The sequence below is a fragment of the Martes martes genome, assembly GCF_963455335.1.
Source record: "Martes martes genome assembly, chromosome: 1".
Lineage (NCBI taxonomy): Eukaryota > Metazoa > Chordata > Mammalia > Carnivora > Mustelidae > Martes > Martes martes.
The window spans coordinates 84,677,348-84,694,502 of record NC_137888.1 but is presented as its reverse complement, the minus strand read 5'-3'; the positions used below and the strand labels follow the sequence as shown (position 1 = coordinate 84,694,502).

The window sequence follows — 17,155 nt, the reverse complement described above, 5'->3', positions numbered from 1 at the left end:
GAGAGGGTGGTTAGGTTACAGACATTGGGGAGGGTATGTGATACGGTGAGTACTGTGAAATGTGTAAGCCTGACGATTCACAGACCTGTACCCCTGGGGCAAATAATACATTATATGTTAATAAAATTTTTAAAAATAAATAAATAATAAAAAAATAAATAAAAAGGTTTTTCTAACACTAAAAAAACAAAAACAAAAACAAAAACAAAAAAACCTAGCGAGTGAGACCAAAAGACAGCAAAGCACTTACAGAGCTGGGCACCATGCATGAAAATACTGTGACCTGTGAGGTGTTTATAAGTCGAAGACCTGAATGTATTGGCCACCTTGCCAGCAGTGACAACCTCCCCACAAGAACATGGTCCTCATGAAGGACTTCCTACACCTGACCCCGGGAGAGGAGAAGGGGAAGCACAAGAAGCAGTGCCCAGTGCAGAGCCCCAACTCCATGGACACCAAGTGCCCAGGATGCTGCAAAATCCCTACCATCTTCAGCCACGCACACACGGTAGTTCTGTGTGTCGGCTGCTCCGCTGTCCTCTGCCAGCGCACAGGAGGGAAAGCAAGGCTTACAGAAGGATGCTCCTTCAGGTGGAAGCAGCACTAAAATACCCTGAATCAAGATGAGTGGAACACTACCCCAATAAACAGATTTTGGATTTAAAAATAATAATAAATAAATAAATAAATAAATAAATAAAAATATATTGGCCAAAACACTTAGGTTAAATTCAAACAAAATCGGGGAGGGTATGTGCTAAAGTGAGCACTGTGAAGTGTGTAAACCTGGCGATTCACAGACCTGTACCCCTGGGGCTAATAATACATTATATGTTTATAAAAAAATATAAAAATTATTAACAAAAAACTCAAACAAAAGATGACTTAAAGAAGCCTTCTACTGCCTAGAATCCTCTGTGAATACTGTACAACCTGCAAATAACTCTACCAGATCAGCTTAACACTGACTGACATAATCCTTAACAATTTCCTCCTCCAGTCAAACATACACACTTTGACTAACATGAATGAGAAAATGCCAACCCTTCAAGACCAGGCTATAGTTGGTCTTTCCACAGTAAATTCTGCTATCCCTCAGCAAATTCCCCAAAGCCTGACTTTGTCCTGCTGTCCTATGTTGACAAAGATCCAACAGCTAAAAATGATCACCTAAACTCTCACAAAGAGTGTCAAATATATAAACATCATGTCATTAATTAATGTTAGACAATTAAAATAGGCTAACAAATCAATGTTATAACTAAGAAATGTATCAAAGCCCTATCTCACAAAGCACCAAGCCCAAATAGTTACACTGACAAATTCTACCAAGTTTTCAATTCTAATTCGAATTCTAATTCTAACGATAGTTAAATGTTTGGGAGTAAAAGGTAGAAAGATTTAAAATTCTTTGTATATTGCCAGAAAAACACCGATTCAAGCACTCTTTAAAAAAGATAAAAACACCTAAAACCATCTCATTCATGATTCATACGATATTCATGTAAACATTAATGTAGAAATCCTAATGAAAATATCAATAAACAGAATCCATCAATACTTTAAAAGAATAATAAATGCATGATCGTGTGAGGCTTTTACTAGTAAGACAAAGATGGTTCAATATTAGGAGACTTACCAGATTTCATTAGCAGGTCAAAGGAGAAAAATGATAATATTTATAAATTTAGAAATATGTTTGATAAAATTCCACATAAATTCCTAATTTTAAAAATTCTTTTTTAATATTTATCTATTTTAGAGAGAAAGAGAGAGAGAAAGAGCATACAGAGGGGAGGGGCAGAGGGAAAGGGAGAGAGTCCCCACAGACTCTGCACTGAGCAGAGCTCCACTCAGGGCTTAATCCCACAACCCCCGAGATTGTGACCTGAGCCAAAACCAAGAGGCAGTCGGACTCTCAGCTGACTGCATGACCCAGGCACCCCTTAAAAATTCTTAGTAAAACCAAAAAGTAGTTCTAGTTCCTTAACATGATTATATGGGGGGGGGGGGGGGCAATGTGTGTATCTGAAATCCAAGAACTATATTATGACTAATGATAAAATTCTAGAAATAATTCTACTCAATTCAGGAAAAAAAACATATACATTATCACCAGTATTATTTAACATTACCCAAAAAGTATGAGTCGATGCAACTAGAAAAGAGAAAGAAATGAGAGACCCAAACAGCAAAGGAAGAAGCAAAATTATCAGTATTTACATTTAATATGATATAAATGGAACTGGACAAACTATTATGAACAAAAAACTCGGAAAACATTATGCCAAAAAAGATCCCATTTATAAGAGTAATAACTAAACAAAAAATTCCTAAGAATAAGTTTAATAACAAACTTAAGAAACCTAAATGAACTTTAAGACTCCAGAAAGCCAAAATACAGTTGCAAATAAAATTTAAAAGTATCCTGGTCCTAAAAAAAAAATAAAATAAAATAAAATAAAATTTTAAATTAAAAAAAAAGAAGTATCCTGGTCCTGGGTATTGTAAAATTATCAACTTATCTCAATTAAATTATAAAGGCAATGCAATCTCAGTAAGAAAACTAACAGGATTTTTGTCATTCTTGTGGTTTGCAATCAGATAAACTGATTCTAAAGGTCAGATAATAAAATGAAACATGTTAGTATAGCCAGGAAAATTCTAGACTTTAAAATACTATAGGGGCGCCTGGGTGGCTCAGTGGGTTAAGCCTCTGCCTTCGGCTCAGCTCATGATCTCAGGGTCCTGGGATTGAGCCCCACATCGGGCTCTCTGTTCAGCGGGGAGCCTGCTTCCCCCCTCTCTCTGCCTGCCTCTCTGCCTACTTGTGATCTCTGTCTGTCAAATAAATAAATAAATAATTTAAAAACTCATCAAATTGTATTCTTTAAAATACTATAAAGTTATAATAATTAAAAGTTTGCACACACATGAAAAGCAATGAAATAGAAAAATGTTGAGCAACAGACTCACTTACATAATAATTTAGTACACAATAAACTGTACTTCAAATAGGTGGAGAAAAGACAGATTCTAGCAGGCTGGAAAAATAAAACTAAATTTCTACCTACCTCGTTTCTCATAACAATACATTCTGATTGAGCAAAGGTAAAAATAATTAATCTATGAAAATACTAGAAGAAAACAATAGACAATCTTTCAGGCCTCTAAATGTGAAAGTGCTTTCTAAGTAAAACACAAAATCCCAAAACTATCAAAGAAAAGACTTAAATTAAAGATTTTTTAAATTTTTTTTTAAAAAGCTAAATTTCTCCTGGGAATAAAAATACATTATATGTTTATTTAAAAAAAGAAAAATTAAAAAAAAGAAATACCTGAAATATGAAAAAAACAAAAGCTAAATTTGACAGCATAAGAATTTTTTTAAATACACAAAGAAAAAATTGCCATAAGTCAAAACACAAAAACAAAATGCAAAATATACTGGCAGCACCTATAACAAAGGGCAAATCTTCTTATACAGATGGAAGACAATTTTTTTTAAGATTTTATTTATTTATTTGGCAGAGATAGCAAGAGGGAACACAAGGAGAGGGAGTAGGAGAGGGAGAAGCAGGCTTCCTGCTGAGCAGGGAGCCTGATGTGGGGCTTGATGTGGGGCTCTATGTGGGGCTCAATCCCAGGACACTGAGATCATGACCTGAGCCAAAGGCAAATGCTTAACGACTGAGCCACCCAGGTGCCGCAAGAGAGAGAAGGGAACTCTTACAACTTGATCAGAAAAAGAACAAAGCAATAAGAAAAAGGCAAAGGACATGAAACCAGAAGTTCACAAAACAAATACTAACAAATGGCTTATAATCCATAAGAAGATGTTAAACTTTAGTCTAAAGAAAGAAAAGTTAAACTGAGATAACATTTTCACCTAGCCAACAGGCAAAGGTCAAAAAGTTTTAAAATGCAGTGTTCTGGTAAGAATGTGTGAATTCAGGTACTCTCACCTAGCACTAATGGAAGTATCAATTAGCCAACCCCCATGAACCTCCTTTTGACCATATGTATCAAAATTGGAAGTATATACTCCTTGACCCAGCAATTCCACTTCTAGAAATTTATTCCAAAGATACACACATGGGAAAGATATATGTAAAAAAAAAAAAAACAGATAAATTTTTATATATAATTGTCTATGACAGTAAAAACCTGGGGAAATTTAAAATGTCCCTTGACAAGGGATGGTTAAATAATGAACAGTTTACCCAGACAATGGAAGACTGAGCAGCCAGTAAAAAGGAATGCACTTGACCTTAAAAAGTACAAGGAGCAGTACAATTTATGTAATATGTTCCCATTTGTATGAAAAGGGAACTGGAATCACATATGTTTGTGCATGCTTAAACCATTACTCAAAATAGGCAACAGGAAGCTGATAAACAATAGTTGCTCCTGGGGAAGGAGATCTGGAGTAGAAGGGAATCTAGAGATCTGGAGTTGAAGGGAAGAACTAGAGTAGAAGGGAATTTCATTTGTTATTGCACATTGTTTTTATAGCATCTGAGTTTTTTAGTTTGGGTATTTTTATTTTTTTATTGTATATTGTATATTTATATTGTATATATAAGAATATATACATAAGATTTTTAAGTAGGCTCCACACCCATCATGCAGCCCAATGTGGGTCTTGAACTCACAAAAACTGAGATAGAGACCTGAGCTGAGACCAAGAGTCAGACACTTGAACAACTGAGCTACCCAGGAGCCTCTAGTTTTAAGTTATAAAAAGAATGTATTTTTATTTTTAAGTTATAAAAATATAACTTTTTATAACTTAAAAAATTATTTTTAAGTTATAAAAAGAATGTATCTTTCACCTTAGTTTCAGACATGTTACTTACAAAAACACCAATTTTCCCTTTAAATAAATCTTTTTCTTTTTAAATAAATAAAATAACTATTTACTATTTTTACACAAAGCTTAAAATTATATAAAACATTCACAATGTTCTAGGAAGTGAACTTTTAAAATTCTTTCCTATAAAAACGCAGATACTAAGACCCTTAAGCACAAGTCTAATGATTTAACACTAGTTTTGAATACCTAGCACACTGGTTAACACAGAGTAAGCAAATACTTCATAAATGCTTGTGGGATGAGATAAAGCAAAAATGAACTGGGTAAAACAAAACATGCTCCCCAGTATAAGTTTTTCATATAGGAGAAACAACTTCCTTATTGTGTCAAAGTCTTAGAAAGTTTTCAGTTACCCTCAGAACAACCACAGAGCCAGATATACTGGTTGGAGTGGATTCTTGGTAACACACTCTTTCCCAAACAATCACCACTTTTGTCTTCCCAATTCTGGTTTGTAGATCAGCAACGTTTTCTTCAATCTCCCAGTTGTTCCCTTAGGGTAAGGTTTATCTGGGACAAATAGAAGAAGTTCTCTCCATTCAACAAACCCAACTGACCATTGATCTATCCAAAGTTCAATATTTATCCAAAATTCTATGCTTACTACATAGTAGGAGAACAATAAGAATTTGTTGAGATAATTAACACTTGACAGGGTGATTATACAAGGAAATGAATTCACCTTTGGGTGAGAGAGTATATAGGGAAAAAAACAAAAACAATCTTTTTAAGTACTATTTAATAAGCATAAAGCTCAACCTTTTGTGGACTGTTGAACATGCAAGGTAAACTTCAGAACCTACCAATTCTTCACTGTTCTACAGGGAATACAGAGTATGTGTAACCTTACCTCATTTTACACTGTGTGGCATTGTTTTTGCGTTTTCTCTTTCAACAGTGAGTCCTATCTAATATCCATTAAAACTCCAGCATTTTCTGCAAGATACTCCTATTGCTGCTTAACTATTCATATAGTAGAAGATGGTTTGCTTGGCTCTTTACAACTTTTTCCAGTCCATTATCAATATCAAGTCACAGTCCAACAGCCACATAACTCCAGTATATGATATTACATATGAATGAAAAAGTGTGGCAGATGAGAAGAATATTAAACCATTTTAAAAATTGGAAGGGGAGGTGAACCATGAGAGACTACGGACTCTGAAAAACAACCTGAGGGATTTGAAGGGGCAGGGGGTGGGAGGTTGGGGGAACCAGGTGGTGGGTATTAGGGAGGGCACAGATTGCATGGAGCACTGGGTGTGGTGAAAAAACAATGAATACTGTTACACTGAAAATAAATTAAAAATTAAAAAAAAAATCACAGCGGGGGGGGGCATAAAAAATCACAGTGACCTTCAAGGAAAGTTAAGTATGTGGACTTTTTATAACTAATACTCTCTATATAAGGAATATTTCATGCCCCCCACCCCAGCCCCCATCACCAAAATGATTTCACCAAACAGCTATTTCCCTCTTAAGTTTTATTCTTGAGAGTAAAATAATATAAATTTTTTGAATAAAACATTTAAAAGTCTAAAAAAAAAAAGTGAAGATACAGATATATACATCCTAATATTAATTTGCGACAAGATACCCTAATAGAATGAAAACATTATTGCACATTCAAAAATGTCAAGTCCATGATTAGGTAGTTGCTCAGGCGATAGCTAAATTCAACTTGTTTATTTTACATAGTAGTTCACATTCATTATGCAGCCTTCCCAGATACTTCTGACCTAAAATAAATTTAGGATTCTCTTCCAAATTCCTCTTTGGTACTTCAAAAAGCTTACTGCTAGAGCCATCTCTTCCACCTCTAAGGCATTGCTTTAGTAAAATTACTGATTCCCAAGAACGCAGTTCTAATCAAGCATCCCTACATAATTACAAAGAGTCTTTGGGAAACTCCAGGAGACCATGTGGTCAAGAGTGACAAAAAAGAGGCATTTAATCAGGGGCTGGGGAGGGGGGAGGTTTAGCTGCACTCTTTTGATGCCTTCTATTTAATGTTTGTACATAGTACATGTACATAGTACGTGATAAATACCATTCTATTCATGAGAATCACTGAAAAAGTGCATGTTCAACTGTATCACCATGATGAAATATTTGTGCCTGAAAAAATTCAGGTGAGATGGAAGTCATTTGGTCCTAAAACCTTTGGATAAAAGCTGTGAGGGAGGAGGCCTCTTTAAGAGTTCTGGACTCACAGCCTTCTATGATGATAAACAGACCCAAGTTTGGAAGCATGTACATTTCCACAGTTGCTCAGAAGTTCCACTAGACCCGGAACAGATGATGGTAATTATTTTTATGTCTTCTTTTTTATTATCATTATTATTCTAATTCCAATATGGTAAAGTGTTATATTAGTTTCAAGTGCGCAAAACGGTGATTCAACAGTTACATACATCACCCTGTGCTCATCATCACAAGTGCACTCCTTAATCCCCATCACCTATTTCACCCATCCCCCTACCCACCTCCCTCTGGTAACCATCAGATTGTTCTCTAAGTTAACAGTCTGTTTCTTGGTTTCTCTTTCTCTTTTTTTTCCCTTTGCTGGTTTATTTTGTTTTTTAAATTCCATATGAGTGAACTCATATGGTATTTGTCTTTCTCTGACTGAGTTATTTTGCTTAGCATTTTACCCTCTAGCTTCATCCATGACATTACAAATGTCAAGATTTCATTCTTTTTTATAGCTAAATAATATTCTATTGTGTATATATACCATCTCTCTCTCTCTCTCTCTCTCTCTTTTTTTTTTTTTAGTTTTTCTTTAAATTCCAGTTAGTTAACACAAAGTGTAATATTAGTTACTGGTGCACAATACAATGATTCAACATTTCCATACAACATCCAGTGCTTGTCACAACAAGTTCACCCATTAATTTCTATCACCTATTAACCCATCCTCCCACCCACCTCCTCTCTGGTTCTCTTGTTCTCCATAGTTAAGAGTCTGTTTCATGATTTGCCCCCCTCTCCTCTTCCTTTTTCTCCTTTGCTTATTTGTTTTGTTTCTTAAATTCCACATATGAGTGAATTCATATGGTATTTGTCTTTCTCTGACTTATTTCACATAGCATAATACTCTCTAGCTCCATCTATTTCATTGCAAATGACAAGATTCCATTCTTCTTAATGGCTGAGTAATATTCCCTTCTGTCTATATACCACATCTTCTTTATCCATTCACCAGTCGATAGACATTTGGGTTCTTTCCATGATTTGGCTATTATATATAATGATGCTATAAATAAACATTGAGGTGCAGTATCCCTCTGAATTAGTATTTTTGTACTCTTTGGGTAAATACCCAGCAGTGCAATTGTTAGATCATACGGTAGTTCTATTTTTAACTTTTTGAGGAATCTCCATACTGCTTTACACAGCAGCTGCACCAGTTCGCATTTCCACCAACAGTACCAGAGGGTTCCCCTTCCTCTGCATCCTCACCAACATCTGTTGTTTCTTATGTTGCTGATATTAGCCATTCTGACAGGTGTGAGGTGGTGTCTCATTGTGGTTTTGATTTGAATTTCCCTGATGAGGAGTTATGTTGAGCATCTTTTCATGTGTCTGTTGGCCACCTATTATGTATTCTTTGGAAAAATGTCTATTCATTCCTTCTGCCCATTTTTTAACTAGATTATTCATTTTGGGGGTGTTCCATTTTATAAGTTCTTTATAGATTTTGGATACTAACTTTTTATCAGATATGTCATTTGCAAATATCTTTTTCCATTCCGTACATTGCCTTTTAGTCTCCTTGATTGTGTCCTTCACTGTGTAGAAGCTTTTTATTTTAATGAAGTCCCAATAGTTTGTTTTTACTTTGGTTTCTCTTGCCTCAGGAGATATATCTAGAAAAACGTTGCTATGGCTGATGTCCAAGAGGTTACTGCCTATGTTCTCTTCTATAATTTTTATGGTTTCAGGTTTCACATTTAGGTCTTTCATCCATTTTTGGATTTATTTTTGTGTATGGTGTAACAAAGTGGTCCAATTTCATTTTTTTGCAGGTTACTGTCCACTTTTCCCAACACCATGTGTTGGAGAGACTGTCTTTTACCCATTGGATATTCTTTCCTGCTTTGTCAAAGATTAGTTGACCATAAAATTGTGGGTTCATTTCTGAATTTTCTATTCTGTTCCATTGATCTATGTGTCTATTTTTGTACCAGTACCATACTGTGCTTTTTTTAAATGCCATTTGTTTTGATCTTTACAGTTTTGTAATATAACTTGAAGTCCAGAATTGTGATCCCTCCAGCTTTGTTTTTCTTTTTCAAGGTTGCTTTGGCCATTTGGGGTCTTTTGTGGTTCCATATAAATTTTGGGATTATTTGTTCTACCTCTGTGAAAAATGCTGGTGGTAATTTGATAGGGACTGCATTAAATGTATAGATTGCTTTGGGTAGTATACACATTTTAACAATATTTGTTCTTCTAACCCATAAGCATGGAATGTATTTCTATTTCCTTGTGTCATCTTCAATTGCTTTCATCAGTGTTTTATAGTTTTCAGAGTATAGCAGACCACAGTAATTTTTATGAAAGATTACTAAGAGTAATCTTAGTAATCAATCACCATTTGGAAGGAAAAAATTTTTAAACCTTCAGAAACTTTAAACAGTGTTAGAATGTAAAATAACACAATTTAATAAATAAGATTGCTATAGTATATTTAAAAGTTAAGTAAAAATTAAGCAGGTTATATGATTAGACATAAAAATAGTTTAAGTATAAACTCTATAAAGTGAGAGGCAGGATGACAACTCTCTTTTTGTACTTAACAACTCTTCTAACATTTACATATCTAAAAAAATTTTTTCAATCAGCATATATTACTTTTGAAATAATAAAAATAGAGATTCAAAAAATCAATCTAAATTATTAATCAAAACTTTAAATAAGTTAATCTTAGTCATGTAGAAATAATCAATTCCAATCCTTCAGAAATCAACTAAGTGTAAATACAAATACATTTTATGTATTTTTTTCAAAAACTAGGTGAAGAAACAAATAAACTTAAACCTTCCCATATAAGCCAGAAGAACAGATTTCTCAAACCATTAAACTAATAAAACAGAGCCCAGATTTGGCAGATAATCAGAAATCTTCAACAGGCTCAGTTAGTTTCGTGGAAACTACACAGTAGTTTCTGTGTAAAAACTACACAGTAGTAGTTCACATGCACTGAAATTTTCATAAGTGATTGTAACTAAACGTATGTCATCTTATGTCTGAGGACAATTTCAGTCACATAGTGTTGGTGGGAGTGCTGAAAATGCAACCCCAACTCAACTTTAGGATGGACGTTAGATGGGACAAACCTCTATGTAGACGGTCACACAACTGTCATGACACCCTGCAAAAGACTTCTATGAAATAAAGATAGCTAATGACATTTATTTGGCAAAACTAAATAAATAGAATGTGGAGAGTAACTGCTAATGGGTAGAGGTTTCTTCTCAGGGGTGAAGAAAATGCTCTTGAATGAGATAGTGGTGGTAAACACCCATACTAAAATCCCTTGACCTGCACGCTTTAAAGGAGTAGATTTTATGGTATATGAATTATATCTTAATTTTTTAAGCTAATTAATGAATTTCAAGAAGTAAAACACTGGCCAAAAATGACTAATGACATTCTGAAATGCATGTACAATATTTTAGCAGAGCCATTAGCTGGGCCCAAAAAAAGTTAAACAAGACATACAAAACAAGACTAATGGTGATTTCAGAGTTAATGTGATCAGTACTTTGATTTCAAAAAGAAGATACAAAGAGCCTCGAACTCAACCCCCTTATTTTTATTCTTCCTCTGAGAAGCTGCCTTCTGAAAAATTCCCCATGGTTTTCTAATATGTCCAGACAAAGCAAAGGGAACACACTAAAGTCCATTACTTCCAGAAGTAGCTAGTCCCTCAGCCTCATCACCTTGTTCGATGACAGGAGATGAGCACCCACAAGTGCACCCAGCCCTGTGCCATCTTCCTCCAGCATAGGATTTCTTTTATGTGCCTTGAGCTCTTTTGAGTGTGGAATGCTTTTAGAGAAGACATCTAAGAGGTCTGTGCAGCTAAGCCAATTTCCTTTTCTTTTAGTACAATGGACAACTTTCTGGTTTCAATGTACTTCTACAGTATGGACAAATAAAAGCAAAGAACACATCACCTCTTTGCAGAGGACGATCTACGAGATCATTAGCCTATCCATGTTCAAATGCAACAGCCTGCAGGACTGAAACCCCTTTCCAGGAGATGTACTTTTTAAACCATAAGAAAATAAAAGCACGTAATGAGGCCAGCTATAACTGTCAGCCATAGCTATTAAGAGTTTACATAAAGCCACGCATGAGTAGCTTTGAATGTCACTAAAGAGAAAAACAGGGGTTTTTCCTAAAAACTAAAAGATAATGGCAAGAAGGGAACAGGAGTGGGGCTTCTGAGGTACACTGGTAATATTCTGTTTCTTGAGTTAAGTGTTGAAGGCATGTATGTGTTTAGTTTGTGAAAATTCATCAAGCTGTAGAAATATGACATGCACTTTTTTGAACATATATATGTCCATAAAAAATGAAAACTTTAAAAAGGAAACAGAATTTCTGAATAAATATTAATAGTTCCTTACTTATTAATATTAATAAGTATTAATAGTTCCTAACTAAACTGAAACATAAGTTTAAGAGTAAGGACGATGATGATGGCAGCTAACTCTCAATAAAGCACTACAGTGCCAGGTTAAACCCTTTACATACACTTTATCTTACAATGAGATAACATATTCTCATATTTTAAAAAAGGGCTGGACCATGTGTGCTCTATAACTATGTCCACAACCGAATATCTAGCAGGATATTTGGTTCTACTATAAATGACCTTTGAGTGACTCTAAACCCCCTATGCTGTCAAGGAAAAGACCCCTACACCTGAAACACCCACACCCCAAGGATAAACAGGGAGTTCAAAAACAATCAAACTTTTCCTGCCATTTCTCTACTTCCTCCTACCAAGGGGGCTTTCACAAAAACTGGGCTAAAAAAACAGCTATTTCTAACCCAAACATTCCTCACCACTCCACACACTCAAGCGGCTGTTCTAGTTGCCCCTTGTAATTCCACAAAAGTCTGGCTAGGCCTGCAATTCTTTAAGCACATTTTGAACCTGGGCCCAAAGGAGCCTTTGCCAGGGACAAGTAAGAAACAAAAGAATGACCAGTTTTCTTTTGGATCCTGAAGACTTCTTAAGATCAAATCCCTGCTAATTTAACTTCAGCAGCTAATGAAATTTTGATACGATGGCATTATATTATAATAAGCTGTCAGCTACTAAAATTTAAATTTTGAAAAACCAGTTAGTTATCAAGCACCTGCTTTTGCTAGACACTACAGAGTTCTTTACATTCTTTATCTCAAATTAAACCTCAAAAAACAAACATTTACTGTGCCTACTATGTGCCAGGTATCACTTTGAGTGTTTTACATTTATTAATTCATTTAACGTCATAACAGCCCTATAAGGTAAATACTAATATAATTATTCTCATTTTTCATATGAGGAAACTCAGGTCTAGAAAAGGTTGACAAACTTAACAAAGGGCACACAACTAGAAGTAGCTGAGTGAAGATCTGAAGCCAAGCAATTAGGTATGAGAGTCCACAGCCTTAACCACTGTACCCCACTGCCCTTCACACTCAGTGAAGCAGATATTATGCCCCTAGCAGAGAAGGCAATACAGACAGCTAGTAAGGAATGGGCCTGGATTCAAACCCAGCCCTATAGTAGGTCGAAGTCCATGCTATTTTTATTCTCCCAACTTACTGGACTAAGTGATAAAACAGAACTGACACCTAGCTCTTCTGCAGTGAACCGAGTATTGAAAGGAAGCCATCTAAAGCACATTCCCTCAACACCTCTGCTTGCTTTCTCTAAGCTTCAGGATCTTTTGTATAGTACTGTTGGCTTTCTTCAGGAAAAAAAAAAAAAAAAATATATATATATATATATATATATATATATGTGTGTGTGTGTGTGTGTGTGTGTGTGTATACATACATATTTTTTTTAATAGCAGAAAGTAGCAAAGAAAAGAATGCAATAACAGGAACATGTTAGCCATACATAAGTGACTGCAATACAGAATAAAGCCGGGCAAAGCATTTTTAGACTGTTTACTACAGAAAATGTATAGTAAGCAGAGGAACTAAGCCCTCTTATTGTGGGTTATGCACAAAAAGGAGAAAATACTTTCCCACACCTTATTATTTTACCAGGCAGTCTTCATTGTGTTATTCAAGTGTTCTGATGCGTTTGAGAGAGTTTCTGGGCCCGAATCCTTCAAAGTCCTCGAGACAGGTTTTCTGCAAAGTCAGCTTCCCAAGGATAAGGCATGGTTTCTCTGCCTTGGCACTACTGACATTTGGGCTGGATACTTCTTTATTGTATGGGGATGTCCTGTGCATTGTAGGATGTTTAGCTGTATCTTTGGTTTCTACGCACTATACACCAGTAATGCAAATTCTCCCATACCCTGCAGTTGTGACAACCAGTACCTCTCCAAACACTGCGAAAGGTCCGCTAGGGGAGGACACCTGGGTGGCTCAGTAGGTCAACTCAGTCAGCTCTTAGTTTCAGCTCAGGTCACAACCTTGGGTCATGATCTCAGGTCACAAAATCGAGCCCTCTGTTGGGGTCCTGCTGAGCACCAGTCAGCACCCTCCCTCTCCTTCCCCTTCTGCCCCTCCCCCTGCTCGTTCATGTGTGTGCATGCTCTCTCTAAAATAAATAAATAAAATCTTTTTAAAAAAAGAAGTTCTCTAGGGAAAAAAATAATCCCATGTTGAGAAACACTGGGACAGGTCTCTAATTCTAATAATTCAAGTTATTCTTACTTTGGCCCTCTCTCACTTTTGTTCTTATTTGTATTATTCTCATCTGCAGTGGCTGCTTTATAAACATCCTTATTTGTTTTGCATATTCAGACAGGGACTGTGTTTACACTTTTACATCTCCCACAGCTGCAAGTCATTCGTTCTGTTTAAAGGACTCAACAAAATGTCAAAATGTCAAGAAATCCAGGTGCTCCTTCAAAAAAATAGTAACTCTGAAATAAGGTTATATGGGAGTTCCCTGTACTAGTCTTGTAACTTTTCCGTAAGTTTGAAATTATATCAATACAAAAGTTGCAAAAATATTTTTAGAAATATAAAAGAAAATATTTGCAAATCATATCTGACGAGAGGTTAATATCTAGAACATGAAAACTGCTAAAACTCAACAACAAAAAACAAATAATCTGGTTTAAAAATGGGCAAAAGACTTGAATAGACATTTCTCTTAAGATGATATACAAATGGCTGATATGGATGTGAAAATATACTCAACATTGTAAATCATTAGCAAAATGCAAATCAAAATCACAAGGTATCACTTCACACCCACTTGGATGGCTACTATTTAAGAAACAGAAAATAATAGCTTTGGCAAGTATTTAGAGAAGTAGGATGCTTGTGCACCGTTGGTAGGAGTGAAAAATAGGGCAACCACTATGGAAAACAGCACGGCAATGCCTCAAAAAATTAAAAATAGAACTACCATATGATCTAGCCATCTCAGTTCTAGGTATATATCCAAAGGAACTGAGCAAGACCTCAAAGAAATATTTACACACCAATGTTCATAGCAGCATTATTCACAATAACAAAGAGATGGAAGCAACCCAGATATCCATTGCCAGATGAATGGATAAACAAAATGTAGTAGGTACATACTAAAGAATATATTCAGCCTTAAAATGGAAGGCTCAGTTGGGTTAGCATCTGCCTTCAGCTCAGGTCATGATCTCAAGGTCCTGGGATTGAGCCCACATTGGTTCCCTGCTCAGTGGGGAGTCTGCTTCTCCCTCTCCTTCTGCCCTCCAACCTGCTTGTGTACTCTCTCTCTCTCAAATAAATAAAATCTTTAAAAAAAAAAAAAAAAAAAAAGGAAGGAAGGAAATCTTATTGCACTCTACAACACGGATGAATTGAGAACATTTTGCTAAATGAAATAAGCCAGTCACAAAAAGACAAATACTGAATGATTAATTTAAGAAACATTTATGGAGTCCCCTCTGTATATATATAAAACACAGAGGTGGTGCAGTATATCCAAAAGTAGACGTACAAGAACCGATAAGCAAAAGCAGGCATAATGCTAGCCTAAACATCTCTACCCATAACTTCTACCCAATTTCAGGAAAGTAAAAATGTTTTTCAACTCAGATGCAATACTGCCAAGGAAATATCATGTTTTCATCCTGAGATCTCATCTTTCTCTGAAATGATGATTAGTGATAATTACATGGGTGAAAAAAACCACAAAGCAACTTCTGTTTCCCATGGTTGGAGGAGCTGAGAAAGAGGTAGCTAATGGCATTACTGTTAAGAAGTGAATTACTATGGTTTTCAATATGATTCATAAGGCTCCCCAAAGTAGAAAATGTCCCTTTTGCACATGAGAATTCTATAAACTCCCTCACGTTGAATATTTTCTAAAAATGCGATTCCATGAACTCAATAATTAGCACAGAGGAAACAAGTATATTTTGATGACATTATATAAAATAAAATAAGGTTGATGATTTCTATTTCTTTCAAAAGTATTCCCACACTATCAATAACTGTTTCCCATTCATACAACTTATTGATGCCTCTTATCTTTGACTGAACATAAACCAAGAATGTTTGAGTTCCAAGTCTTTTGGGGGGAGTGCTGGGTGGCGGGGGGCAGGGGCAGAAAACAGGGAGAGGGAGAATCTTAAGCTCCACACCCAGCTCAGAGCTTGGGGGGCAGGGGCAGGAGTTAATCTCACAACCCTGAGAGATCATGACCTGAGCAGAAATCAAGGGTGGGATGTTTAACCAACTGAGACACACTGGCATCCTGAGTTCCAAATCTTAAGTCTATGAATCACTATTTCCACCCCCAGGCAGCTGAAATTGTTCATTTACACTTCCCCACTCTCTGATAGTCACTAAATACTATGTACAATATTACTTTGCATGATGCTTTTGGGAGAGACCCTAGAGATTGAACTTCGTTTTCAATTGAGCTCTAGGACGTATTCTTTTGTACTTACATTTAAAAATTGAAGCATGACTAGCGTCCTATAATCCATAACACTACTAACCAAATAATTGAACCACCTTTTGAAGGGCACATTGAGGTAAATCTGAAATGTTGCCTGGCTTCCTCTGAGGAGCCAGCCTCAATTCCCCAGATTTCTGCTTTACAACCAGAAATAGTTACCTATCAAACACGTGAAAATCACTTGCCTAGGCTATACTGCAGAATTCTCCATACTTAATTTGTGTTTTCCTTGGTCGTTATTTAAAGGACTTCTAGGTGGACTATACACTGCATAAGCCCTGAGAGTTGATGAAAGAAACAAGGAAAGTAAATACAAGTGAATAGTATAAGTAAATTATTTTATCTCAACTTGATTCCATTCCCATATACTTGAAATATTACAGATAATCCAAAGTGTAAGATATCTCAGAGATGACCCCCATATGAATGCCTTGCCAAGCCATCCCTGCAAAAAGACAGTGTGGTACAGAAAAGAGGAGGGCTTTCAACTCAGACAGACACGGAAAATATCTTAATCCCAGCTCTGCCACTTAGCTGTTGTGTAAGCCTGGGCACAAAGACATCTGAGCTTCAGTATCCCCAACTGTAAAATGGGTAACAACTGCCTCAAAAAACCATGAGGACTCAGTGAGAGAGAATCAGTGAAAGCACCTGACCTGCTGCAGGCACTCAAAAGCCAGAATGAGCAGAGCCCTTTGGTTTCCAACACACAAGACATAGAAAATGCAGTCATACAACTTGGTGTTTCCTTTTCATTTGTTAGGCATCGTTCTTTCTAGAATTACTGTAAGGCATTGTTATTATAAATGCAAGCATCTGGGACAGGGCAGGCACACCACAGGAACTCATCAGAGGCTTGAGACTCAAGGCAGCTGAACTCTGGTTGGAGAGAAAAAGTACCTTAAAAATGAAAAAGAATGCAAAATGTCCAATTGCCCATCACAGACAATAAGTTCAAAGGAGGGAATGATTACTTAAAGCTGACACGACCAAGCAGGAACTCATGAAAGAGCTGGAAATTGAGGGGAGCCTGGAAATTAGGACAAGACACCAGATATGGGAAGAGGAATAAGAACTCTCTCAGAGCATGGAATAGAGCTGACAAAGGAGCAGCAGTGATCATACATATCCATCAG

The 17,155-nt window shown here is 36.1% G+C and overlaps 2 protein-coding genes across 2 annotated transcripts in view; one reads left to right on the top strand and one right to left on the bottom strand.

Moving 5' to 3' along the window:
• PPM1L (protein phosphatase, Mg2+/Mn2+ dependent 1L) overlaps positions 1 to 17,155 on the bottom strand; it is a 292,725-nt gene that overhangs the window by 256,641 nt on the left and 18,929 nt on the right. The gene's annotated exons all lie outside the window — the stretch shown is intronic.
• LOC308354001 (small ribosomal subunit protein eS27-like) lies at positions 359 to 607 on the top strand (the record flags this gene model as incomplete). The annotated part of the gene is made up of 1 exon (XM_080821200.1): positions 359 to 607. The coding sequence occupies one exon, from the start codon at positions 359 to 361 to the stop codon at positions 605 to 607; it is 249 nt and encodes an 82-aa protein (XP_080677326.1).